Source organism: Scyliorhinus torazame, chromosome 7, assembly GCF_047496885.1.
Source record: "Scyliorhinus torazame isolate Kashiwa2021f chromosome 7, sScyTor2.1, whole genome shotgun sequence".
In the NCBI taxonomy this organism is placed as follows: domain Eukaryota; kingdom Metazoa; phylum Chordata; class Chondrichthyes; order Carcharhiniformes; family Scyliorhinidae; genus Scyliorhinus; species Scyliorhinus torazame.
The window spans coordinates 171,054,770-171,082,636 of NC_092713.1; the positions used below are offsets into that span (position 1 = coordinate 171,054,770).

The 27,867-nt window shown below is 51.2% G+C and overlaps 1 protein-coding gene across 1 annotated transcript in view; it reads right to left on the reverse strand.

The window, feature by feature from the left end:
* The window catches only part of LOC140426708 (probable voltage-dependent R-type calcium channel subunit alpha-1E), a 1,526,345-nt gene that overhangs the window by 749,802 nt on the left and 748,676 nt on the right, over window positions 1–27,867 (reverse strand). The window contains exon 6 of the mRNA XM_072511794.1: window positions 18,636–18,727. Within this exon, the coding sequence (XP_072367895.1) occupies window positions 18,636–18,727 (92 nt within the window). The remainder of the gene's footprint in view (window positions 1–18,635; window positions 18,728–27,867) is intronic.

The following is a 27,867-nucleotide window of genomic DNA, read 5'->3' on the forward strand; positions in this document are numbered from 1 at the left end:
GGGCATGGAGGGGGAAACAGGCCGAGCAGTCCCACAGGACTGCGGCGGTGCCCAGGCACCGACCGCCATTACGGCGGCTATCTTGCTGACCACCCACCCCGGCCCCTGGTTTGACACAGTGACACCGGCCGTATGGGTGTGCACACCCCGGACCCCAACCCCTGCCACAACATGCCCCCCATCCACACCCCCGGCACCAGACACACCGCCCAACTGGCTGCCACCCAACCGGCAACACCCATGGCAGCCCCCAGCGAGGGCAGTGCCAGCCAACGGTACCCCAGGCATCAGGGTTGGGCGCTAGGACCAGGGCCCCACAGTGCCAGACACCGACAGGACAGGGGTGAGCGGGTGGGAGAGGGGCATGCGAGGGTAGAGCCCTCGCTGCCAACCGGGGTCACTGTGCAGCCCATGGAACCTGGTTGGGTACGGGAGTATGCACCATGCTAACATGTTGGCCTTTCACCCCATGCATACAATGGCGTTTGGTGTTTAACCAGCAATACTGGCCACCGTGGTGATGGTCGCAGCTCTGCGAGATGCCCTGCAGCCACGTGAGTGGGAGCCTCTCGGAGAGGAGGGGGAAGCTGCAGCAGTGCAGCAGGCAGTAACAGAGCGGTCAGCAGCGTTGCGGGCTGCAGAGGAATGGGCTGCAGAGGGGCAGGTGGAAGCCACACAGGCTGGAAGGTTGGCCGTCCAACAGGCCGAGGAGAGGAGGTGCCTCGTGTGCGAAGGAGGCACCGCCTCTCATTCAAGGATCTGCCGGATGAAACATGCTGTTGGAGACTCCGGATGAGCAGAGAGACAGTGCGACACATCTGCCATATGATGGCACACTTGGCACTGCAGGGTTATTAAGGAGGACTCCCGCTCCCAGTGACCGTCAAGTTGACAGTCTCCCTGAACTTCTACACAACGGGATAATTCCAGTCATCGAGTGGGGAATTGTCCGGGATCTCACAGATCTCGGCGCCCAGGTGCATCCACATTGTCACAGAGGCTCTAAATGCCCAGGCGTAACAATACATCCATTTCCATGTGGACCGAGCCCACCAGGATGCCCGGACAGCGGTGTTCGCCGCCATTACCGGGATGCCGCTGGTCCGGGGTGATCAGCAGGTTGCATGTCCCCCTACGGGCACCAGCAGATAACAGCCGCTGTACACAAACCAAAAGGGGTACCACTCAATGAACCTACATCAGGTCTGTGACCATCAGCTGCACATAGTACACCTCTGCGCCTAATGCCCGGGCAGTGTGCACGGTTCCTTCATCCTGGCACACTCACCGATCCCTGCCATGTTCGAGGGGCACATCCCTGGCTGAAGGGTTGGCTCCTAGGTGACAGGGGTTACATGCTGCGCCGTGGCTGATGACACCTTTCTGCAGGCCACAGAACGGCGCGGAGACCCGCTACAATGACACCCATATAGAGACCAGGCGTGTGATGAGCCGTGCTTCGGCCTCCTGAAGATGCAGTTCAGGTGCTTGGACTGCTCTCGAGGCGCTCTCCAGTATGAGGTTGAGAGGGTCGCCCACATCGTGGTGGCCTGCTGCATCCTCCACAACATCGCGCAGCAGAGGGGCAAAATGCTGGAGGGGGAGGATGAAGAGGAAGGGCAGGCCTCGTCCTACGAGGAGGATGCGGGCAAGCGGGGACAATGAGCAGGACATGGTGCCCAGGCAGGGACGGGACGCTGCACGACTTTTGCGCCAGGGCCAGCGCGCATGGGATGCACTGATCGCCTCCAGGTTTGCCAACTAGGAGGGACGGGGTGGAGGGGGGGTGCTGGCCAGGGGCGCGGACACCACATCATATACCAACACCCCATCACTTCCCACACCATCAGACCGCCCGCTTGCACACCCCTTCGTTATACATACCTGCACACTACGAGCTGGGGGTCCTGGGTTGGCAGTGACAGTGTGTCTGGTCCATGGGATGGAGGATGATGACAACCCACTCTGTGATGAGGTCTGTGCTCCACATCATATGACAATGTCTGACTCATGCCCATGGTAGCACCTTCCGCCTGGGAGATCCCTGCATGCAAGCTGCCCAGTTCATCACACGGTCCCGTCAAATCCCTGGGGTGGTGGTGCTGGGGACGGTTGGGGGTGGGGGGAGTTACGGTCCTCCCAAAGAGCCTGCACTGGTGTGTGTGTGTGTGTCCCCGGCCCCCGGCCAGCCCGACCAGCCTACCCCCACACCCATCAGACAGGTTTTAACGGTGCTAACAGGTATTTATTGTGAAGGAATACATACAGTCTGTGCCCTAGCCCCTATAACTAAACAGTGCCCTGCACTCGTGTCAACCTAACTTGTGAGTAACTTACTGGCCTTACGGGCCTTAAAGCTACGCCAAGGTGGTTCCTCAGACAGTACAGCAGGAGTGGAGGAGGCCTGCTGTGACTCCTGTCCTGTGACGAGGGTCCCCGTTGGTGCACGTCATCTGGGGCGACCCGGCCTGGATAGGCCCGGCTGCTGCTCGGGTGGCATGGTGCTGCCCTGTTCTGCCCGCTGCGCACCAGATGCACTAGGCACAGGAGATGGGGGAGTTCGAGGTGCTGCGGTGTTCCGGCACCTCCCCGAGGGAGTCACCAGCACGGGCCCCATCACCTCCTCCTCCCTCTGGGTGCCCGATGGCCCGGGGGCAACTCCATTGGACGGGGGTGCAAGCAGAGCCATCCCTTGAGGCTCCCCCGCCATCTGGCGCTGCCAGTCCTGGAGGCCCGCTCTGGTCTCGACCAGGGTCAGCATGCTCGTGGCCATGGAGAACAGGGAGTGGACCATCTCCGTCTGGGGCTGCACCACATCACACTGCGACTGTGTGCCACCACCCTGTGGGTCTGTGCCACACCAGCCAGTGACTGGGCCATCTCCCTCTGGGACTGAGCCACCCTCCCTCTGTGTCTGCGCAACGCTGGCCAGTGCCTGGGCAATGCTGCCGACATTCCTAGCCATGGCCTGCTGTGACTGGGCCATGCTGAGGAGTACCTTTGCAATGTCCAGGTGGCTCTGGCACATGATTGCCTGTGAGAGGGCAGCCCTGTCCTGGGTCTCGATTCCCGCCTGCACAGAATGTCCCAGGCCTTGGACACGCTGATTCATAGCCGAAACCATCACCCCCTATGCCTCCACCGTGGACGCCACCCATGCGGTGTTGGCCTGGGTGGCACGTATGGTCAGCACCACCCCCTGCTCCTGCACGCGGATGGACTCCTCCACCTGCACCTGCAGGTCCTGAATGCTCTCCATCATCCCCTGGTCCTCTGACTGCATCTGCACTGTGGCTGAGACTGGATGTTCCAGATGCCCGGGACCCATCTGGACGGCAGCTGGTTTGTGAGCCTGGCCTGCCTTCCCACCGTTCCGCCCCTCGGCTGCTCCTACTTCCATCTGCTGTACCAGATGCAATGTGTGGCGCGTACCAGATAGTGTCCCAGGAGGCTTTTCACTAATGTGCCCAACTGAGTTGATTGTTTCTGAGATGGTGGAGGGTGTTGGAGACAGCTGTGATGGAAAGTCAGTATCATCCTCCAACCCAAGCTCTGGGTGTCCTGAATCACGGGTGGAAGAATGTTGTCCTGGCTGCTTCCCCCGTCGTTGCTCGGCTGTCTGGGGGGCACCAGCTCTGGCTGTGGCAGGGGACTCCGGGTGGACCGGCCCCATCTCCGGCAGGTCTTGCAAGACACAAGATGACATGTATGATTAGACACGGGCCGGGGGGGTGGGGGGGAGGGGGGGGGGGAGTGGACATAGCCACAAAATCAGAGAAACCAGCTCGCAGTCAGATATTGGGCTGAATTCTCCGCCGACGGGATTCTCCGTTTTGCTGGCAGCCCGGGGTTTTCTGACGGCATGGGGCTGCCCCACAATGGGAAACCCTATTGACCAGCCAGCGGTACGGAAATACGCCCATTATATTTAAGATGTGAAGAGAATAAAGTAACAGTCAGACATTGTGGGCTGGATTCTCCGATTTTGGCCGTTTCCTCTGGGCCACTGGTCACATTCAGGGCCCTCTGCTTGGGCATGGTGAGGGGCCGCAGTTCTGTTGGTACCCCTCCAGTCTTTTCCTGCTCCAAGCGGTTGTGCGCGGCCTTCTCTTGGGGGGCAAACACAAACAACGGCACCGTTAGACGGGCCGACGCATGCAGCCCAGGGGTTGGGTAGATGGTGTCCTCAGTGGCGAGGGCACCCGGCCATGGCGGATGGCATGGGTGGGGATTTGGCCATCCCCGGGGTGGGGGGGGGGGGGGGGGGGGGGGCTCCGGATTATGAGCGTGTGGGAGGTGTGGGGTTAGTGCCAGCTAACTCATCCTGGCCGCCCTGAGAAGGTTGTGCAGTTTCCTCCTGCACTGCATGCCAGTCCTGACGACGCTGCCCATGGCGTTGACTGCCTCTCCCACCTGCGCTGAGGCATGGCCTTCCTTACGGGCCGAGGTAGAGGACCATCTGTCTCTCCTCCACGGCGTCCAGCAGGGTGTCCAGCTCAGCATCCCTGAACCGTGGCGCTGCTCTCCTTCCAGCCATATTGTTGGCGGGGATGGTGTGTGTGGGGGGAAGGACTGTTTAAGTGCGGCTGCGGCGTGTGAGGAGCCGTTCTCTGGCAGGGGAGCTTCAGCGGGGTTGGGGGGACTGGTGGGGGGTGGTGAGGGGGTTACAGGGGGGCACTATCTGGCATTCTGGGCGCGGCTAGCGCCATGTTGTATGGCGCGACCGCCACCTTGCGCATGCGCGGCCATGAACCCAGTCATTCTGCATCCGTATCTGCAGATAAAGCCGGGGGCTTTACGAGACGCGGCTGCTAAACCCGACCGGGCGGAGGGTCAGTGCTGGGGTGGCGCCGACTTTTTGGTCATAAGACCAGATGCTTCCTCTGGACATAGCCACAAAATCAGAGAAACCAGCCCGCAGTCAGATATTGGGCTGAATTCTCCGCCGACGGGATTCTCCGTTTTGCCGGCAGCCCGGGGTTTTCTGACGGCATGGGGCTGCCCTACAATGGGAAACCCTATTGACCAGCCAGCGGTACGGAGAAATACGCCCATTATGTTTAAGATGTGAAGAGAATAAAGTAACAGTCAGACATTGTGGGCTGGATTCTCTGATTTTGAGGCTATGTCCAGAGGAAGTGTCTAGTTTTACAATGAAAAAGTCGGTGCCACCCCCGCACCGATGCTCTGCGTGGTGGGGGGCTAGCAGTGGCAGCAAGTAAAACTTCTGGGGTTTCTGACATAAACGGACGGAGAATTGACGGGTTCGTGGCCACGCATGCGCAGGGCGACGATTTGCAGCAGTCGCGCCGTACAACATGGCGCCGGCCGCGCACGGAACCAGCCAGCTAAATAGTGTCACCCTGGACACCTCTCGCCACCCCTGGACCACCCCCACCAGTCCCCCCAGCCCCACCCCCCTGCCAGCAGCACAGCTCCCTCCTGACCAGACGGCGTGCAACAGCATGCGGTGTGCTCCTAGATGACGCCGATTTGGAGGGGGTGGAGCATCTGAAAAACGCCGCTGGTCCCAATTCGGTCGCAAACGGGGATTCTCCACCCGATTGCTGGATACGATTTCGGCGTCAGGCAACGGAGAACCCTGCCGTGTATTTTTGGAAGGGAAGAGAATAGTATAATATTCAGGTATTGGGCTGGATTCTCTGACCCGTCGCACCCGTTTTCTGGTGCAGCGTGCCCCCATCCAGCGTGGGATGCTCTGTCCTGGCAGCCGGACAATGGGGTTTACTGTTGTGGGTACCCCCATGCTGTCGGGAAATCTGCAGGCGTGAATGCGCTGCTGGCGAAGCGGAGGATCGCGCCAACGGAGAATCCGGCCCCTTGTGGTTTGAGCATCATAGACAAAGTGAAAACTAAAAGATGTAAAGTCAATGGGCGTCATTCTCCGCCGGCGGGAGTCTCCGTTCTGCCGGCGCTCGGGGGTTTCCCGACGGCGTGGGGGTGCCCCACAATGGGAAACCCCATTGACCGGCCGGTGTTACGGAGACTCCCGCCGGCCGGTCGGCGCAGAAATGTGGCGGGGCGGGTAGGAGAATTTCGCCCAATAAGTGCAAACGTTAGAGCAGTTGCACAGATTAGGGTGTGTGCCCCAAAGAATCGTTCCTCCTATAGCCACAGGTTACAAGAAACAAATTAAATGAATTGTAGGTAAATATTTAACTCAGAGGGTATGACATGTTAGTCATTTTTGAGACATGGCTGCAAGGTGGATACTACCGGGAACTATGGCCGGGATTCTCTGACCCAGCGCCAGGTCAGAGAATCCCCGGGTTGGGCGCGAGAATCGCACCCCGACGCCGGCTTCGCCATTCTCCGGCGCCGATTCTCAGACGACCACGGGATTCCCGCCGTGCCTGTCGGGGGCCGTTGACAGTGCTCCCCCCCCGGCGATTCTCCGGGCCCCGATGGGCCGAGTGGCCGACGGGTTCGGCCGAGTCCTGTCGGCGTGGGTTACTCAGGTCCCACACGGCGGGACCTGGAAGGTGAGCGTGCAGGGGCCGTCCTGGAGGGCTGGGCAGGGGTATCCAACCCCGAAAGAGGGCCCTCACGGTGGCCTGGCCTGCGATCGGGGCCTACCGATCGGCGGGCGGGCTGGATCCGTGGGGGCCTATTTTACTCCACTCCGGGCCCCTCTAGGGCTCCGCCATATTGCCCGGGGGCCGGCGCGGAAAAGAGAACCCCCGGCGCATGCGCGGAAATACGCTGGCCCTTCCGCGCATGCGCGGAATCACGCCGGCTGTTCTGCGCATGCACAAACTCGCGCCAGCCGTTCAGCGCCGGCTGGAGCTGCGGGGTAGAATTCCTCACTTTCGGGGACTGTTGACACCGGAGTGATTGGGGCCGATTTTCACACCGGCATGGGGACATAGCCATTATTAGAGAATCCCCCAGATTTGTGTGGGCGGGATTCTCCCACAACTGGCCGGACCACTCTGGCGTCGGGCCGACCAGAAGGTGCAGAATTCTCTGCACTTCCAGGTGCGAGGCTGGCGCCAGAGGGGTTGGCGCCATGCCAACCGGTGGTGAAGGGCCGGCGCGAGTTGGCGCATGCGCAGAACCGCCGTCGTGGTTCCGTGACTGCGCAGACCGGCCGGCATGTTTCCTGCACATGCGCAGGGGGGTTCTTCTCCGCACCGGCCATGGAGGAGCCCTAAAGAGGCCGGCACGGAAGGAAAGAGTGCCCCCATGGCATAGGCCCACCCGCAGATTGGTGGGCCCCGATCGCGGGCCAGGCCACCGTGGGGGACCCCCGGGGTCGGATCCCCCCACGCCCCCCCGAGGACTCACCTAGCCAACCAACAAGCCATGTGCCGCCCTGATGGACCATGTTCATTTCATGCCAGCATGACTGGCCAGGAAACGACGGCCGCTCGGCCCATCAGGGCCCGGAGAATTGCTGCCAACGGCCGCCGACCGGCGCGGCGTAAACCCCGCCCGAAAACCGGCGCCGGAGAATACGGCAGCCGGCGTAAGAGTGGCAGGGCGGGATTCGCGCCGCCCCCCAGCGGGGGTCGGAGAATCCCGCCCATGTCTCCAGGAAAGTTTGAGAAAATGGCCATGTGAGAGGCATGGCCATAGTAATTGAGAATTAAATTACTTCAATGGTAAGTGAAGATATAATGAGTGGTGAGCAGGATGTGAAGACTTTCTAGATAAATCTAAGAACTTGAAAAGTATTTCAGTCAGTCAGTCAGTTGCGTACAGGTCTAGGGATTATAGCTTCCATTCAGATTGGGGAAACCAGATTAGCACATGTCAGAAAGGGAGTGAATCTCTGGAGTGTGTTGGGATCGCTTTTTGCAGTAATGTCTTAGAACCAGCAGAGGGCAGGTAATATTAGATTGAATAATGAGTAATGAGCTAAATTTAGTTATTTGCCTAATGATGCATAAACATTTATATTTATATCATAATATGATCAATTCAAAGCAATGTTTGAAAGGGAGAAACATGAAACAGCTGTTAAAATGCTAGATTTAGGTAGGACTGACTTCAATTGGTTGAGACAGAGACATTCCACAGAAAACTGAACAAACTGTTAATGGTTAAAATAACTGAAGATCAGTGAGACGTATTCACAAAAAGAATTTGATGTGATACAGAACCAGTTTATACCGCTAAGGGACAAGAGCTCTACTTACCCATAAAGACAGCCATGGAAAACTAAGGAGGTAAGAGACAACATAAAACGAAAAGAATTATCAGACAAAATTACAAAAAATAGCACAGACCCCGGTGAATGAGAAAGATACAAAGACCAAGAATGAGTAGCTGAACAGACAATAAGAGCTATAAAAAGAGAGTATGATTTAAAACTGGCAAAACAATTAAAATCAACACAAAAACCATCCCCGATTATATTCGGAAAAGAGGGTGGTCAGGAGCAAAGTTGGTTACTTAAAATCTGCTCACAGTGATATTGTCAATGAGAAAATAGTGAATATGTTGAATATTTATTTACTTTGTCTCAGTATTTACAGTAGAGGAAGAGGTTAGCAAGCCCAACATCAAAAGCAAACTTATACAGACTCAGGAACTCAACAAAATTAACAGAAATAAAATGACAGAGGTGGAGAAAATAATGGCCCTAAAGAGTGACAAATCCCCAGGATCAGATGTCCATCCAAGTTTTGAAGAAAGTCAGTGATAACATTGCAGATGTGCCCAAAATGTGACCTTCTAAAGTTCTCTCAGCTTGTAAAGAATGTCTTTATTTGCACAATTGCACACATCACTCTGTTGTTTCAGAAAGGTGAGAGGGGGAAATCAAGGAATTATAGACTAATGTTTGGTGTCTGGACATTATGAGAGTTTATAATTTTGAATAAAGTGACTGAAAAGTTTCAGCTGATCACCTGCTCTGCACCTGCTGATTGGCATTTTGATCAAATAGACTGATGAACAATTGGCCTTTATATCCAGAGAACTGAAATATAAAGGCATCAAAATTATGTTTAGCATAGACAAAGACCAGGTAGGAACATACCTGGAGTTACTGTGACCAGTTTTGGGCACCACACCAAGGAAGAATTTATTGGCCTTGGAGGGAGTGAAGTGCAGATTTACCAGAATCATGGGCAAAATTCTCCCCAAACGGCGCGATGTCCGCCGACTGGCGCCCAAAACAGCGCCAAACAGACGGGTATAGCGCCGCCCCAAAGGTGCGGAATGCTCCGCATCTTTGGGGGCCGAGCCCCAACATTGAGGGGCTAGGCCGACGCCGGAGGGATTTCCGCCCCGCCAGCTGGCGGAAATGGCCTTTGTTGCCCCGCCAGCTGGCGCGGAAATGACATGTCGGGGCGGCGCATGCGCGGGAGCGTCAGCGGCCGCTGACAGTTTCCCGCGCATGCGTAGTGGGAAGAGTCTCTTCCGCCTCTGCCGTGGTGGAGACCGTTGCGAAGGCGGAAGGGAAAGAGTGCCCCCACGGCACAGGCCCGCCCGCGGATCGGTGGGTCCCGATCGCGGGCCAGGCCACCGTGGGGGCACCGCTTGGGGTCAGATCGCCCCGCGCCCCCCCAGGACCCCGGAGCCCGCCCACGCCGCCTTGTCCCGCCGGTAAATAGGTACTCTAATTTACGCCGGCGGGACAGGCAATTTATCGGCGGGACTTCGGCCCATCCGGGCCGGAGAATCCAGCGGGGGGGGGGGCCCGCCAACCAGCGGGGCCCGATTCCCGCCCCCGCCGAATATCTGGTAACAGAGACTTCGGCAACCGGCGGGGGCGGGATTCACGGCGGCCAACGGCCATTCTCCGACCCGCTGGGGGGTCGGAGAATGACGCCCCATATCTGGACTGCAACGGTTGTATTCCTCAGAATTTACAAAGTCAAGGGATGATCTGATTGACTTTTTTAAGGTATTTTGGAACAGGGATAAGGCCATCTCCTCATGGCTAGACAGGTGCTTTGAGTGGGAGGGGAACAGTCCAGTTGTCATGGTGCACATGGGTACCTACCAACAACACAAGTAGGTCTAGGAAAGAAATTCTGTGAAGGATGTATGAGTAGCTGGGAGCTACATTAGAAAGCAGAGCCACAAAGGTAATAATTTCTGGATTACTACCCGAGCCTCAAGCAAATTGCCACAGGGTAAATAAGATCAGAGTGTTGATTTATGGTTCAGAAAATTATGTGGGAGAAATGGGTTTTGATTCATGGACCACAGGCACCAGTTTTGGGGAAGAGGGATTTGTATCGTAATGATATTGATATTGAAAATCAGAGTGTGACAGGAAAGCATGGAATGTGATACATAAGCGGGCACCAGTAAATACGGTCAGAGTGGGGGGAAATTGTAAATTGACAGAATTAAAGGCCATTTACTGAATGCGCTCAGCATTGGAACAATATGGATGAATTGATACCATGGATAGAAATAAATGAGCGTGATATGATAACCATTACGGAGACATGGTTACAGGGTGACCAAGGCTGGAACCCAAATATTCAAGGGCATTTGAAATTTCAGAAGGACAGGAAGAAAGACGAAGGGTGTGGGGTAGCTCTGTTGATAAGGGATTAGATCACTGGAAAAGTGAGAATGATCTTGCCATGGAGGATCAAGATGTCGAATCAGTTTGAGCAGAGTTAAGAGAAAGCAAAGGAAAGAAGTCAGTGGTAGGATTAAGTAGCAGACCCCATGAAAGTAGCCACACCATAGAACAGAATATTAATCACAAAATAATAGAGGCATGTAAGAAAGGTACTGCAATAATCAGGGGCAATTTTAGTCTGCATATAGCTTTGATGGATCAAATTGGAATAGGACGAGTTATAAGTATATTAGGGACAGTTTCTTCGAACAATACATCGGCAAACATCTAAGGAACAGGTTATGTTAGATCTGGTGATGTGTATTAAGACATGATTAAATAATCACCTCTTAGTAAAGGATCTTGGCATGAGTGAGCATAAAATGAAGGAATTTTGCATTCTGTTTGAGGGTGAGAAATGTGGGTCTAAAACTAGTATTTAAAGTTAAATAAGAACAATTACTTCGGGAGGAAAACATATATGGCTAAAGTGGAATGGTAAAATTGATTTTAAAAGATGATAGAGAAGCAGTGGCATACATTTAAAAAGATAATTCATAACTCTTTTCCAGGATATATTGCATTGAGAAAGAAAGACTATGGGGAGGATGCACTTTAGTTAACAAAGGAAGTAAAGGATGTTATCAAATTGAACGAACAGACATACTAATAGAAGATTAGTGTGATGAATGTAGGAATTTAAGATATATTGTATTATAGGTATTTGGTACAGTAAGGGCAAAAGCCTGGGTTAGTGTGTGTGCTGTAATGTAGCTGCAGACATGTTTTTTTTAAATCCTAGTTTGAATAGTTGGGAGCCAACGGCGCAATTAAAGTAATGTAAAAGGCTTGGGTGAATGGAATTTTATTTTGACTAAGGGGATTCCTTGTGGATTTAATTACATTTCAGCTTGGTACGGTGATGTTGTTGCTGAGTGGAGTGAAGATATCAGGCATTTTGAGAAAGCAATTTAGTTCTGAGCTGAATGAAGTTGTGGCCAGAAGAGAAGCAGTTCTGCTCTTACTGCAGTTCAGTTAAAAAATATTCACAATCTTTAAAGCAATGCAGACTTGGCTGAGAGCAAGGGGGAGCTGAAACAAGCTGAGAAATATATTCTGAAGAAATATAGCCCGGGTTTCTGCATGGGTCTGTCAGGAGTTTGATCTTTTCTTTAAAGCAGTGTCAATAGATCTCTAATTCTCAATGAACATCTCTGTACAGGAAGTATTTATGTGTGCCATTGGTAGTTAAAGTGGATTGAGAGCTGAGATTTTTAAAATTGTTGTTTGAGTGGGAATAAAGATAGCAGTTAAGTGTGTTGTATTCACTGTACTGAGTAGTATTGTTTCAGGGGTAATTGTAAACTATTTTCTGGAGTGATGTTAAATAATTTTAAACTGTGTTAGTAATGAAGTTTATTTTAATACAACATATTCCTCCTTCTTTGTGTAATCACTCCTGGAGCAAGGTATCCTGTCCTCACAGTCTTACAAAATGAAACTAAAATATTGGGGTCTCTGTCCGGTATCCGAGCCATTTTGGAGTCTGGTCTGGGATTGTAATATTAGTGGTCGGCCAGACAATTGGGCAAGGTTTAGAAATCAGCAAAGTAATGGGAAAACTAATGGGACTAAAGGCTGACCTGGATCTGCTGGCCTGAATCCGAGGGTCTGAAAATAAGTGATGGCAGAGATAGTAGATGAATTAATGATAATCTTCCAAAATCCCCTGGATTCTGGAAAGGTTTCAGCAAAGTGGAAAATTGCAAATGTAACACAATTATTCAAGAGATGACCGAGACACAAAGCAGGAAACTAAAGGCAATGCTAAACCTTTCATCTGTCATTAGGAAAATTACAGTGTCCATTATAAAGGGCAGTACGAATTCTTACAACACCAGGTTAAAGTCCAACAGGTTTGTTTCGATGTCACTAGCTTTCGGAGTGCTGCTCCTTCCTCAGGTGAATGAAGAGGTATGTTCCAGAGACATATATTTAGACAAATTCAAAGATGCCAAACAATGCTTGGAATGCGACCATTAGCAGGTGATTAAATCTTTACGGATCCAGAGATGGGGTAACCCCAGGTTAAAGAGGTGTGAATTGTATCAAGCCAGGACAGTTGGTAGGATTTTGCAGGTCAGATGGTGGGGGATGAATGTAATGCAACATGAATCCCAGGTCCCGGTTGAGGCCGCACTCATGTGTGCGGAACTTGGCTATAAGTTTCTGCTCGGCGATTCTGCGTTGTCGCGCGTCCTGAAGGCCGCCTTGGAGAACGCTTACCCGGAGATCAGAGGCTGAATGCCCTTGACTGCTGAAGTGCTCCCCGACTGGAAGGGAACATTCCTGCCTGGTGATTGTTGCGCGATGTCCGTTCATTCGTTGTCGCAGCGTCTGCATGGTCTCGCCAATGTACCACGCTTCGGGACATCCTTTCCATGCAGACGCTGCGACAACGAATGAACGGACATCGCGCAACAATCACCAGGCAGAAATGTTCCCTTCCAGTCGGGGAACACTTCAGCAGTCAAGGGCATTCAGCCTCTGATCTCCGGGTAAGCGTTCTCCAAGGCGGCCTTCAGGACCCGCGACAACGCAGAATCGCCGAGCAGAAACTTATAGCCAAGTTCCGCACACATGAGTGCGGCTTCAACCGGGACCTGGGATTCATGTCGCATTACATTCATCCCCCACCATCTGGCCTGCAAAATCCTACCAACTGTCCTGGCTGTCATGATATTCAAACACACACATCATGATGGACACACCAACAGACAAATCAGAGCACACAACACCACAACCAATCACACACAAGGACACCAACCACATAAAAGCACGAGCACGACGCCTAGTGGACAGTAGGTCTGGGGACAAAGACACGGACAAGACCTGTTACAAGATCACAAACAGGGAATCCCCACGTGCAGAGTATCAAGACAAAACTGTACATAGAAAGTTTAAATAAAATAGCGTTGTACCATATACAACCGTGTTGGCTCATCTGTGTGTCAGAACGCCCAACACCACACTGGCTTGATACAATTCACACCTCTTTAACCTGGGGTTACCCCATCTCTGGATCTGTAAAGATTTAATCACCTGCTAATGGTCGCATTCCAAGCATTGTTTGGCATCTCTGAATTTGTGTATATATATGTTTCTGGAACATACCTCTTCATTCACCTGAGGAAGGAGCAGCGCTCCGAAAGCTAGTGACATCGAAACAAACCTGTTGGACTTTAACCTGGTGTTGTAAGACTTTGTACTGTGCTCAACCCAGTCCAAAGCCGGCATCTCCACATCATTATAAAGGAGGTAGCCGCAGAACATTTAAAAAATTGTAATAGAATCAAGAAGAGTCAACATGGTTTTGTGAAAAGGAAATCGTGTTTGGGAAATTTATTACAGTTCTTTGAGGATGAAATAAGTAGGGTGGAACCAGTAAATGTAGTGTATTTGGATTTCCAAAAGGCTTTTGATAATGTGCCACATGAAATAAGAGCTTGTAGTGTTGGGAGGTGACATGTTAGCATGGATAGATGATTGGTTAACTAACAGGAAACAGAGAGTCAGGGTGACTGTTTTTTTTTCAGGTTGACACACTGTAACTTGTGAGTGCCACAGGCATCAGTGCTGGGTCCTCAACTATTTACAGTCTTTGTTAATGGCTTGGATGAAGGGACCAATTGTGTTACAACCAAATTTACTGATGAGACAAAGATAGGTAGAAAAGCAAGCTGTGAAGAGTGTACAAAGCGTCTGCAAAGGGTGACAGATAGGTTAAGTCAGTGGGGGGGGAGGGAAAACTGGCATGTGGAGTATAATGTGGAAACCGTGAGGTGCCCATTTTGGCAGGAAGAATGTAAAAAGAGAATATTATTTAAATGGAGAAAGACTGCAGAATGCTGTGGTGCAGAGGGACCTGGATGTCCTTGCACATGAATCAAAAACAATTAGCGTACAGGAATTGGAAGTAATTAAATAGAATGTTGGCCTTTATTGTATGGGGAATGACGTATAAAGTAGGGAAGTCTTGCTACAACTGTACAGGGCACTGATGAGTCCGCACTGTGTAAACTGTATACAGATTTGGTCTCCATTTATATTTGCACTGGAGACAGTTCCGAGAGGGTTCACTAGGCTGATCCTGGGATGAGGGGTTGTCTTATGAGGAAAGGTTGGGCCTATCGTCATTGGAGTTTAGAAGAATGAGAGGTGATCTTCTTGAGACATATAAGATCGTGGGGGGGCTGTCAGGGAGATGCTGAGAGAATGTTGTCCCTCATTGGGAATCTAGAACTAGGGAGCATGGTTTGAAAGAAAGGGGATTCCATTTGAGAAATAGGTGAGGAGGAATTTATTTTCTCAGAGAGTCCAGTCCAAAGATGTGCAGGTTAGATGGATTGGCCATGCTAAATTGCCCCTTAGTGTCAGAAAGGTTAGGTGGGGTTACTGGGTTACGGGGATAGGGTGGAAATATGAGCTTAAGTACGATTACGGGGATACGGTGGAGGTGTGGGTTTAAGTAGGGTGCTCTTTCCAAGGGCCAGTGCAGACTTGATGGGCCGAATGTCCTCCTTCTGCAATGTAAATTCTGTGATTAATCTTTGGAATTTTTTTCCCCAGGGAGCAGTGGAGACTGGGTCATTGAATATACTCAAGGCTGAATTGAACAGATTTTTGATCTGTAAGAGAGTCGGGAGTTATGGGGGATAGGCAGAAAGTGGAGTTAAGGCCATAATCTGATCAGTCACGATCTTACTGACTTGTGGAGATGCTTGAGCAGTCAAAGTGTCTACTCTGGCTCCTATTTCTTATCGTTTTATGTATGTGACAGATTAGGTAGAGAGAAGGAAACTATTTCTGCTGGCTGAGGAACCGAGGGCTTGGGGTATAGTCTTTCAGGAATAGTGGGCGGGATTCTCCGACCCCGCGCCGTGTTGGAGAATCGCCGGTGGGGGGGGGGGGGTGGGCACAAATCCCGCGACACCGCTCCGACGCCGGGCCGCCGATTCTCCGGTCTCAGGAGAATCGGCGGCCCGGCGTCGGAGCGGTGTTGCGTCGCCAGTCGGGGGACGCTCAACGCGCCCCTCCCCCGGTGATTTTCCGCGCTCGACGGGCCGAATGCCCGCCGGGTTCGGCCAAATCCCGCCGGCATCATTTGCGTGTGGTCCTACCCGGCGGGACCTCGGCGTTCTGGCTGCGAGGGCCGTCCTGGTGTGAGGGAGGGGAGATCCGACTCGGGGGGGGGGGGGGGGGGGGGGGGGGAGGGGGGCCTCCATGTTGGCCAGATCCGCAACCGGGGCCTACTGATCGGCGGGCGGGCTAATCTGGGGGGGGGCCTGTCGGGCTCCGCCATGTTGCCCGGGGGCCGGCGCGGAGAAGGCAACTCCCGTGCATGTGCGGACCCACGCTGGCCGTGGCGGCATGCGCAGACCTGTGCCACACGTGCTGGCGCCTGTATCGGCAGCTGGAACTGTGTGAAGCGCTCCAGTGGCGTGCTGGCCCCCTGTGCAGTGCAGAATCGCTGCTCCTAGGGGCCAGATGACGCCGTTATAAAATGCTCCGGCGTTCACGATGGCGTCAACACTTAGCCCCATTATCGGAGAATCCCACCCAGGGTCTTTCAGGAACGAAGTTAGGAAAAACATTTGCACGCACAGTGACACAATGGTTAGCACTGCTGGTTCACTGCGGCAGGGACCCAGGTCCAATTCGAGCCTTGGGTGACTGTGTGGAGTTTGCACGCTCCCCCCGTGTCTGCGTGGGTTTCCTCCGGGTGCTCCTGTTTCCTCCCACAGTCGAAAGATGTGCAGGTTAGGTGAATTGGCCACGCTAAATTGCCCCTTAGTGTCCAAAAGGTTAGGTGGGGTTAATAGGACAGGGGTATGGGCCTGGGTAGGGTGCTCTTTCGAAGGACTTGTGTAGACCAGATGGGCCAATTGGCCTTCTGCACTGCCGGGTCTATGTCTATGATTCTATGAGAAATGGTGGCAGATGTTTGGAATTCTCTCCATAAATGTAATTAATGGTATTCCACCGGTAACTTTACTTCTGAGATGGATAGATTTTTGATAGGCGAGATATGGGGCAAAGGTGAGTGTATGGCGTTAGACTACAGATCAGCCATGCTCAGAAGGAATGTAAGAAAGGGTTTGGCATCCTCCTGTTCTGAGGGTTGTCAGCATGGCTCTCTGAGTAGCCCCTGAGTCACAGGGGCTGGTTTAGCACACTGGGCTAAATCGCTGGCTTTTAAAGCAGACCAAGGCAGGCCAGCAGCATGGTTCAATTCCCATACCACCCTCCCCGAACAGGCACCGGAATGTGGCGATTAGGGGCTTTTCACAGTAACTTCATTTGGAGCCTACTCGTGACAATAAGCGATTTTCATTTTGTTTCATTTCACAGGTTTCAAGACCCATTGCATAGATATAAGCACTTATTGCAGGCGGATCCTCTCAATGCAATACTGAGGGAATACAGTAATGTTACTGGTGCCATCTTTTGGATGAGACATTATCTTCAGCTTCCCTGAACATCCCTGAGGCTACATTAAATCCTAAATTCCTGAGGCTATCTGCTGTCCCCGTTCAATTGCCAGTGAGAGGAACACCAGGTGTGGCGGCCATGTCCTGTTGGCTAAGATGCTTGTAGCACCATACTGTACCTGTCCCGAGAGTGTTTGATGGGGACAGTGTACAAAGAAAAGTGCAACACAGGAACAGGCCCTTCGGTCCTTCAAGCCTGCACCATTCCCATCCTATTCATGTATTTGTCAAGACGTCCTTTAAATGTCACTATCGTACCTGGTTCCATCACCTCCTCTGGCAGCGAGTTCCAGGCACCCACTACCCTCTGTGTGAAAAAACTTCCCTCGCACATCAACTCTAAACCTTGCCCCTTGTACCTTAAACCTATGCCCCCTAGTAATTGACCCCTCAACCCTGGGAAAAAGCTTCTGACTATCCACTGTGTCTTTGCCCCTCATAATTTTGTAGACTTCTATCCAGTCGCCCCTCAACCTCATTCGTTCCAGTGAGAACAAACCAAGTTTATCCAAACTCTCCTCATAGCTAATGCCCTCCATATCAGGCAACATCCTGGTAAACCTCTTTTGTACCATCACCAAATCCTCCACATCCTTCTGGTATTGCGGCGACCAGAATTGAACACTATATTCCAAGTGTGGCTTAAATAAGGTTCTTTCCACCTGCCAATTTTTTTGTAATGTGGAGATGCCGGCGTTGGACTGGGGTGAGCACAGTAGGAAGTCTTACAACACCAGGTTAAAGTCCAACAGGTTTGTTTCGATGTCACTAGCTTTCAGAGCGCTGCAATTTTTTTGTAGAGGGCCTTACTCTGTATCTAACTCCATGCTGCACCTACCCTGAGAGTGTTTGATGGGGAAAGGGTAAATGGAGCTTTCCTCTCTGTCTAACCCCGAGCTGTACCTGTCATAGAATCTCTCCAGTGCAGAAAGAGGTCATTCGGACCATCGAGTCTGCACCGACACTGTGAAACACGACCCTACTTAGGCCCAATCCCTGGCCTTGTAACTTCACCCTAAGGGGCAATTTAGCATGGCCAATCCACGTAACCTGCGTACCTTTGAACTGTGGGAAGAAACCCACACAGACACAGGGGAAGAATGTGGAAACTCCACCCGAGGTCAGAATCGAACCTGGGTCCCTGGCACTATGAGGCAGCAGTGCTAACAACTGTGCCACCCTGTCCTGGGAATGTTTGATGAGGACAGTGTACAGGAAGCTTTACTCTGTACCTAACCCCATGCTGTACCAGTCATTGGAGTGTTTGATGTGGACAATGTAGAGGGAGCTTTACTCTGTATCTAACCCTATCCTGTACCTGTCCTGGGAGTGTTTGATGGCGACAGTGTAAAGGGAGCCTTACTCTGTATCTGTGTGCTGTACCTGCTTTCAGAGTATTTGATGGGGGCAATGTACAAAATGCTCTCTCTGTGTCAGTGCCCAAATCTGTCAGGTAATCCCGCTACCCACTGATGAGCAAGTTATTAAAATGTCCTCCCCATGACCCTGCTGAATGCCAACGGTGAACTCACTGGGAATTCCTGACACCAGCTTTAGTGGTCTCAGCACACGGACTGCTCTCAGGGTCCGCAGATTGAAGTGTGTTGCAGCCGTCGCCAGGAGCCTGTAAGCAGAAAGGAAAGAGTTGAAAGTTGAAACCGTGACTTTGACTATCATAGGTGGAGAACTCACTGCTTTGGTGTCGTAGCTCAGCCACTTTTACATGATGATAAAGACATTTCAGTTTCTGTAAATAGCTAAAAATTACAAAAATTGTAAAATACATAACTAAAAGTTGACTTCCGGTGGCGGACATGTGCTGATTAGTTGCATGCAGGCTAGCTCCTGCTTGAAGGTTTTGGTTTTTGCCCTTCCTGCCCGATTAAAGGGCTCTTTGGTCAGACAATTTGTCGAGTATTGGTGTGAATTGAATTCTCCTCCAAGGTAGATTGTCAGCGGTTTGAATAAGGCGATGGTGTTGGAGGTGGAGAGTCTGCGTGGCGCAGTTGCAGTAGGCATGGCGGAGATGTTGCCGTTGCTCACCCCATTGCTAGTGGAGCAATTGGTGGGGCTGATTAAAGGAGAACTTTGGCAGCATCGGCCAGAGATGCAGGAAGACTGGTTGAAAAAGATAGAGGGAGCCCCTCTTTGTGGGGCCATGGAGTGCTTGGAGAAGCACCTGGAGTCGCAAGGTGCAACAATCCAAGAGGTGGAAAAGGCGGTCACAGACCACAGTGATCAACTTTGGAGTTGGAGATAGAGGTGGTGATGCTGGAAGCAATCTGCAAGGAGTTGAAAGTAAAGGTGGATGATCAGGAAAATCGTTTCAGGCGGCAGAATCTACGCATTGTGGGCCTGCCGGAGGGAACATAGAACATAGAACAATACAGCGCAGTACAGGCCCTTCGGCCCATGATGTTGCACCGAAACAAAAGCCATCTAACCTACACTATGCCATTATCATCCATATGTTTATCCAATAAGCTTTTAAATGCCCTCAATGTTGGCGAGTTCACTACTGTAGCAGGTAGGGCATTCCACGGCCTCACTACTCTTTGCGTAAAGAACCTACCTCTGACCTCTGTCCTATATCTATTACCCCTCAGTTTAAAGTGATGTCCCCTCGTGCCAGCCATTTCCATCCGCGGGAGACGGCTCTCACTGTCCACCCTATCCAACCCCCTGATCATTTTGTATGCCTCTATTAAGTCTCCTCTTAACCTTCTTCTCTCCAACGAAAACAACCTCAAGTCCATCAGCCTTTTCTCATAAGATTTTCCCTCCATACCAGGCAACATCCTGGTAAATCTCCTCTGCACCCGCTCCAAAGCCTCCACATCCTTCCTGTAATGCGGTGACCAGAACTGTACGCAATACTCCAAATGCGGCCGTACCAGAGTTCTGTACAGCTGCAACATGACCTCCCGACTCCGGAACTCAACCCCTCTACCAATAAAGGCCAACACTCCATAGGCCTTCTTCACAACCCTATCAACCTGGGTGGCAACGTTCAGGGATCTATGTACATGGACACCTGGATCCCTCTGCTCATCCACACTTTCAAGAACTTTACCATTAGCCAAATATTCCGCATTCCTGTTATTCCTTCCAAAGTGAATCACCTCACACTTTTCTACATTAAACTCCATTTGCCACCTCTCAGCCCAGCTCTGCAGCTTATCTATATCCCTCTGTAACCTGCTACATCCTTCCACACTATCGACAACACCACCGACTTTAGTATCGTCTGCAAATTTACTCACCCACCCTTCTGCGCCTTCCTCTAGGTCATTGATAAAAATGACAAACAGCAACGGCCCCAGAACAGCTCCTTGTGGTACTCTATTTGTGACTGTACTCCATTCTGAACATTTCCCATCAACCACCACCCTCTGTCTTCTTTCAGCTAGCCAATTTCTGATCCACATCTCTAAATCACCCTCAATCCCCAGCCTCCGTATTTTTTGCAATAGCCTACCGTGGGGAACCTTATCAAACGCTTTGCTGAAATCCATATACACCACATCAACTGCTCTACCCTCGTCTACCTGTTCAGTCACCTTCTCAAAGAACTCAAAAGGTTTGTGAGGCATGACCTACCCTTCACAAAGCCATGCTGACTATCCCTGATCATATTATTCCTATCTAGATGATTATAAATCTTGTCTCTTATAATCCCCTCCAAGACTTTACCCACTACAGATGTGAGGCTCACCGGTCTATAGTTGCCGGGGTTGTCTCTGCTCCCCTTTTTGAACAAAGGGACCACATTTGCTGTCCTCCAGTCCTCTGGCACTATTCCTGTAGCCAATGATGACATAAAGGGAGTGAAGGGACCGAGTGTCAAGGCCTATGTGTCGAAGATGTTGGCGAAGCTGGTGGATGAGGGGTTCTGTGAGAAGGCCCCAGAGGTGAATTGGACACATTGATCGTTAAGGTAGAGGCCGAGAGCAGGGGAGCCACTTTTATGGGGAAGGAGTCTTATTTACGTCGCCTGAAGAGGCATACGGCTTTATCAAAGAGCATGGTTTGTAGGACGGTTGATGGTAATGTTTTTCTGATGTTTGGGTGTTTTTGAAATGTGTGTATAATGTTTACCAATGTTTAGTTCCATTTCCACATGATTGCCTTGTTGGTATTTTCAATGGTTGAGGAGGGGATGGGTAAGAACCCTAGGTGTCTCTCTCCTGTTAGCTGGGGGAGGGGGAATGATCTAGGTTGGGGTGGGGGTGGGTTGGGGCCGCGACTCCTCCAAAGGTTGGAGGTGGGCACGAGGGGGTCGGTCTTCAGGATGGTATTGCCAGGCCAGCAAGCATGCTGGTGAACAGAAGCAATGTGGGGCGGGGGCTGCGACGGGAACTAGATGCGGGCATGGGGGAGTGTAGTAGGATTGGTCGGGGGGTGGGGGGGGAGGATCGGGAGGGCGGACGGTGCTGGTGTCGCAAGTGGAGCAGATAGCTTATTGGGTGATGGCAGGACTGGGGGGAGTGAGCAGCTATTTTGGGTGGGCTTGGATAAGAAAAGTAAATGGGGGCAGAGATGGTTTTGCGATGGCGGATATAAATAGTGGGGGGGGCGGTGAGGATAGTGACTTGGAATGTGCAGGGGTTGAATGGGCTGGGGAAGCGTATTTGAAAAGTTTGAAGACGGCGGTGATGTTTCTTTAGGAGATACAATTGCGGATTAAGGACCAGGTGAGGTTGTGAAAGGGGTGGGTGAGTCAGACATTCCGTTCGGGATATTACCCCAAGTTGAAAGAGGTTGCTATCCTCATTCGTAAGAGAGTAACATTTGTGATGGCTAGGAAGGTGCGGGATCCGGGTGGCTGTTGGAGGGGACCGCACTAGTGCTAGTAAGCGTATATGCATCTAATTGGGACGACGGGGAATTTGTTAAGCAGATGGTGGCAGTCATCCCAGATCTCGACTCGAATAAATTAATAATGGCCGGCAATTGTAACTGTGTGATTGGACCGATCGGTCCCAAGGGCGCGGGTTAGGTCAGGAATGGCGAACAAACTAAGAGTGTTTATGGCTCAAATGGGGTGAGGTGGACCCTTGGAGGTTTCGACACCCAGGAAGGAGGGAGTTTTCACACTTCTCCCATGTGCATCGGGTGTACTCCCTGTTGGACAGGTTGTTATTGCCACATGAGCTGGAAGATGGGAAGATCGCGGATATTTATGGGTGGCTGGTGGGCCTGGGAAAGCGCCAATCGAAGATATAAAGCGAAGTGGGAGGAAGAGCTGGGCATGAAGTTGGAAATGGGAGTGTGCAGTGAGATTATGCACCGTTTGAACGTCATCCTCTGCCTGGATGAGCTTGGTATGGGTCAAGGTGGTGAGTGGGGCAGATATGACGCAGGCTCGGATGAGTGGGTTCTTTGCAGAGGTAGAAGATAGGTAGGTGAGGTGTGGAGGAGGGGCGGCAAATCATGTCTACAGATTTTGGTCATGTCCACGATTGGTGGGGTTCTGAAGTTCGATATTTGAAACATTATCGAAGATGGAGATATCACCGGGCCCTGTAGTGGTGATCTTTGGGGTGTCACAACTGCCGGAGCTGTTGGATGGGAGGGGAGCTGATGTAGTGGCTTTTGCCATGCTGAACCCCCCGTGCTGAATACTACTGGAGTGGAGGTTGGTGGAGCTGTCAAGGTGTCGACATGGTTGGGAGATATTACAGAATTCCTTTAGCTGGAGAAGATTAAGTTCGCCCTTTGGGGCGAGATGGAGGCTGCATGTGTCCCTGTTTTATGACCTGTTCGTTGAAAGCGGGAGGGGAGGGGTGTTAGAAAAGAAAAAGGGGAGAAAATGTCAAATGATGGAGATTGTTATGTTTTTCATTGAGTCTGTGTTTATGTATGCCCTGGTTTGAATAAAAATACTTTTTAAAAACTGAAAATATTAAAAGAATAACTGGAAATTAAACTGCGGCACTGCTGCCTCACAGCTTCAGGATCATGGATTTGTTTCCATCCTTGGGGACTGTCTGTGCGGAGTCTGCACGTTCTCCCCGTGTCTGCGCAGGTTTCCTCTGGGTGCGCGGGTTTCCTCCCAGAGTCCAAAGATGTGCAGATTCGATGGATTGGTCATGCTCAATTGCTTCTTAGTGTGCAAAGATATGTAGATTAGGTGGGGGTATGGGAATAGGGTGGGGGATAGGCCCTAGGTTGAGTGCTCTTTCAGAGTGTCGGTGCAGGCTCAATGGGCAAAATGGCCCACTTCTGCATTGTAGGGATTCTATGAATCTAAGTGCTGGGTCTTTCTCCCATTTCAATGTAATGAGTACCACTGGGGTCCAAATTCCCATTGGGTAAATCAGCAGGCCATTTTACATTCTGGGCGTGATCCAATGGCCATGCTGTGCCTGAAAAGCAGCTCACTACAGCGCAACGTGACCGATAAAAGCCCGGAGACCACGCTCCCGGGATCTAACCGGCTCGCAATGCCTCGTGAAATCCAATGCATTGGATCTCGTGAGACGTTGCGATGTAAATCCAGCCCATTGTGAGTGGAATCACTTTTTGGGAAATCTGCATATTAGAGCAAAACAGTTAGTCTCACTCTAGCGTGCAAATTCCCGAGGTACCTGAGGCTTTGAGATTCACCACTTCACCTCGGGTGAGCGCCATTCAGCACTGCTTCCCTCAAACGATGACCTGACAGCACGGCACTCGTGGAGGTCTCCCAGGGGCCCGGAGGCCCCCCCCCCTGCATGCCCTTTGGGCAGGGTGGTGCCACGGTGCCAGGTTGGCACTGGCAAGGTGCCAGGCTGGCATTTCTTCCGTGTGCGCGATCGGGCCATGCATTTGTGGTGCGTTCGGGCTGGAGGGAGGGTCACTTCTGGGGCCTCAGAGATCTGGACGCCATTTAAAAATGGCGCCCCGATCTCTCACTACACTGGGGAGTAAAGCGAGCGGAGCCCCCCAGTGTACAAAATGGGGCTCTGTGCGGCCTCAGCATGTATTCCCCACTGAGACCCCCTTATACAACCTGAGTCGCTGCGAGCGCCGGGAAACACCCTCTGCATGGGTTTCCTCCAGGTGCTCTGGTTTCCTCCCGGAGGAAGGAAAAGTGTCCAAAAATGTTAGGCAGGGTTACTGGGATAGGATGGGGACAGGGGCTTAAGTTGGGTGCTCTTTCCAAGAGCCGGTGCAGAATCGATGGGCTGAATGGCCTCCTACTGCACTTTAAATTCAATGAATCTATGAACGTGCTCACTATGGGACTTTGTTTCCAATTGGTTGAATCAAGCTCTCTGTAAAATGCTTTTCCGATACACAAACAGAGAGGCTCGTACATTAACCAAAATAAAGTACCTGGCAGTGAATTAGACTGGAATCTAAGTGGCAAGTTGCAACAACCTCCTTATACTGCCCAACTCCGCACAGTTTGAGGAGTGTCCTTTGGGAGTCCCTTCAATACTGGCTCATCAGCGGTGCTGTGCCTCCAGTTTCATTGATATTGCTCTTATCATCAAATGATTTATTCAAAGATCAGCACTGAGTGAAGCCGCTGAGTTGAACCTTTAATTAATGTTGATGATGATTAGGGTATTAATCATTAGGGTAGTGGCACTCTGACCCTGCCACCAGCACATCCCCCGACTCCCTCTGTACAACACCTTCTGGAAACACTGCTTGGAGGGATTGTGATTTCCTCCCTGTAAGCTCGGTTCCGATCTCAAATGTCAACAGTCTGTACGTTTGTCCGTTCCTTCTCCTCTCCTCCAAGACACCCCCACCCTCACACTCTTCCTGATCACTGAAATCTCACCATGTCAATATGCAGACACATCCCACCATCTCACATGTTGACTTATTCCTGCCCACGGCCTCCAAACAAAACACAGGGACAGGTAGGAGGCCATTCAGCACTTCAGTTTGATCTTCCATTCCATCAGATAATTCCTGATGTGTATCCTTTTTTAAATACATTTAGAGCACCCAATTCATTTTATCCAATTAAGGGGCAGTTTAGCATGGCCAATCCACCTAGCCTGCACATCTTTGGGTTGTGGGGGCAAAACCCATGCAAACACGGGGAGAATGTGCAAACTCCACATGGACAGTGACCCAGAGCCGGGATCGAACCTGGAACCTCGGCGTCGTGAGGCAGCAATGCTAACCACTGCGCCACCATGCTGCCCTTTCCTGATGTGTATCCTAATTCAATTTTCCAATTTTTGTTCCACATCCCTTGGTTGGAAAGGTAGCATAGTGGTTAGCACTGTTGCTTCACAGATCCAGGGTCCCAGGTTCGAATCCCGGCTTGGGTCACTGTCTGTGCGGAGTCTGCACGTCCTCCCCGTGTCTGTGTGGGTTTTCTCTGCGTGCTCAGGTTTCCTCCCACAGTCCAAAGATGTGCGGGTTAGGTTGATTGGCCATGATAAATTACCCTAAGTGTCCAAAAAGGTTGGGTGGCGTTGCAGGGATGGGGTGGAGGTGTAGGTTAAGTAGCATGGATTTCCAAGGGCCGGTGCAGACTCGATGGGCCAAATGGCCTTCTTCTGCACTTTAAACTGGTATGGCAGGGGGGTGGGCACGAGAGCAATAGGTCAGAAAGTGAGAGCATTGAGGGAGAACTAGGAAATAGGGCCACTATGGCTCTGAGGAAGAGCAGATAGGGAGATGTTACTGAAAACAGCGGGATCGGTGGCCTGAAGTGCATATGTTTTAATGCAAGAAGTATAACAGGTAAGGCAGATGAACTTAGAGCTTGGATTAGTACTTGGAACTATGATGTTGTTGCCATAACAGAGACCTGGTTGAGGGAAGGACAGGATTGGCAGCTAAACATTCCAGGATTTAGATGTTTCAGGCGGGATAGAGGGGGAGGTGAAAGGGATGGAGGAGTTGCGCTACTGGTTCGGGAGAATATCACACCTGTACTGCGGGAGGACACCTCAGAGGGCAGCGAGGCTATATGGGTAGAGATCAGGAATAAGAAGGGTACAGTCAAAATGTTGGGGGTTTACTACAGGCCTCCTAACAGCCAGCGGGAGATAGAGGAGCAGTTAGGTAGACAGATTTTGGAAAGGAGTAAAAGCAACAGGGTTGTTGTGATGGGAGACTTTAACTTCCCTAATATTGACTGGGACTCACTTAGTGCTAGGGGCTTGGATGGGGCAGAGTTTGTAAGGAACATCCAGGAGGGCTTCTTAAAACAATATGTAGATAGTCCAACTAGGGAAGTAGCTGTGCTGGACCTGGTATTGGGGAATGAGCCCGGCCAGGTGGTAGAAATTTCAGTAGGGGAGCATTTTGGGAACAGTGACGACAATTCAGTAAGTTTTAAAGTGCTGGTGGACAAGAATAAGAGTGGTCCTAGGGTGAATGTGTTAAATTGTGGGAGGCTAATTATAACAATATTTAAGTGGGAACTGAAGAACCGAGATTGGGGGCAAATGTCTGAGGATAAATCAACATCTGACATGTGGGAGGCTTTCAAATGTCAGTTGAAAGGAATTCAGGACCGGCATGTTCCTGTGAAGAAGAAGGATAAATATGGCAAATTTCGCGATCATTGGATAACGAGGGATATTGTAGGCCTCGTCAAAAAGAAAAAGGAGGCATTTGTCAGGACTAGAAGGCTGGGAACAGACGAAGCCTGAGTGGAATATAAGGAAAGTAGGAAGGAACTTAAGCAAGGAGTCAGGAGGGCTAAAAGTGGTCACAAAAAGTCATTGGCAAATAGATTTCAGGAACATCCCAAGGCTTTTTACACGTACATAAAAAGCAAGAGGGTAGCCAGGGAAAGGGTTGGCCCTCTGAAGGACAGGGGAGGGAATCAATGTGTGGAGTCAGAGGAAATGGGTGAGGTACTAAATGAATACTTTGCATCAGTATTCACCAAAGAGAAGGAATTGGCGGATGTTGAGTCTCGAGAAGGGTGTGTAGATAGCCTGGGTCACATTGAGATCTAAAAAGACGAGGTGTTGGGCGTCTAGAAAAATATTAAGGTGGATAAGTCCCCAGGGCCTGATGGGATCTACCCCAGAATACTGAAGGAGGCAAGAGAGGAAATTGCTGAGCCTTGACAGAAATCTTTGGATCCTCACTGTCTTCAGGTGATGTCCCAGAAGACTGGAGAATAGCCAGTGTTGTTCCTTTGTTTAAGAAGGTTAGAAAGAATAATCCAGGGAACTACAGGCCGGTGAGCCTTACGTCAGTGGTCGGGCAATTACTGGGGAGAATTCTTCGAGACAGAATCTACTCCCATTTGGAAGCAAGGGGTCATATTAGCGAGAGGCAGCAAGATTTTGTGAAGGGGAGGTCATGTCTCATTAACTTGATAGAGTTTTTCGAGGAGGTCACAAAGATGATTGATGCAGGTAGGGCAGTGGATGTTGTCTATATGAACTTCAATAAGGCCTTTGACAAGGTCCCTCATGGCAGACTGGTACAAAAAGTGAAGTCACATGGGATCAGAGGTGAGCTGGCAAGATGGATACAGAACTGGCTAGGTCATAGAAGGCAGAGAGTAGCAATGGAAGGGTGCTTTTCTGATTGGAGGGCTGTGACTAGTGGTGTTCCGCAGGGGACTGAGACACTCAGTTCAAGGACAATTAAGGATAGACAACAAATGCCGGGCCTTGCCAGCAACACCCATACCCAAAACAAAGTGTCATGTAAAGCTGGAAATCTTTCCCCAAAAGCTGTTCATGCCGAGGGACAGGTGGAGCTTTCAATACCGAGGTATTGAAAGAGCTGGGACCTTTGCTGTTCGCAGTATATATAAATGATTTGGAGGAAAATGTAACT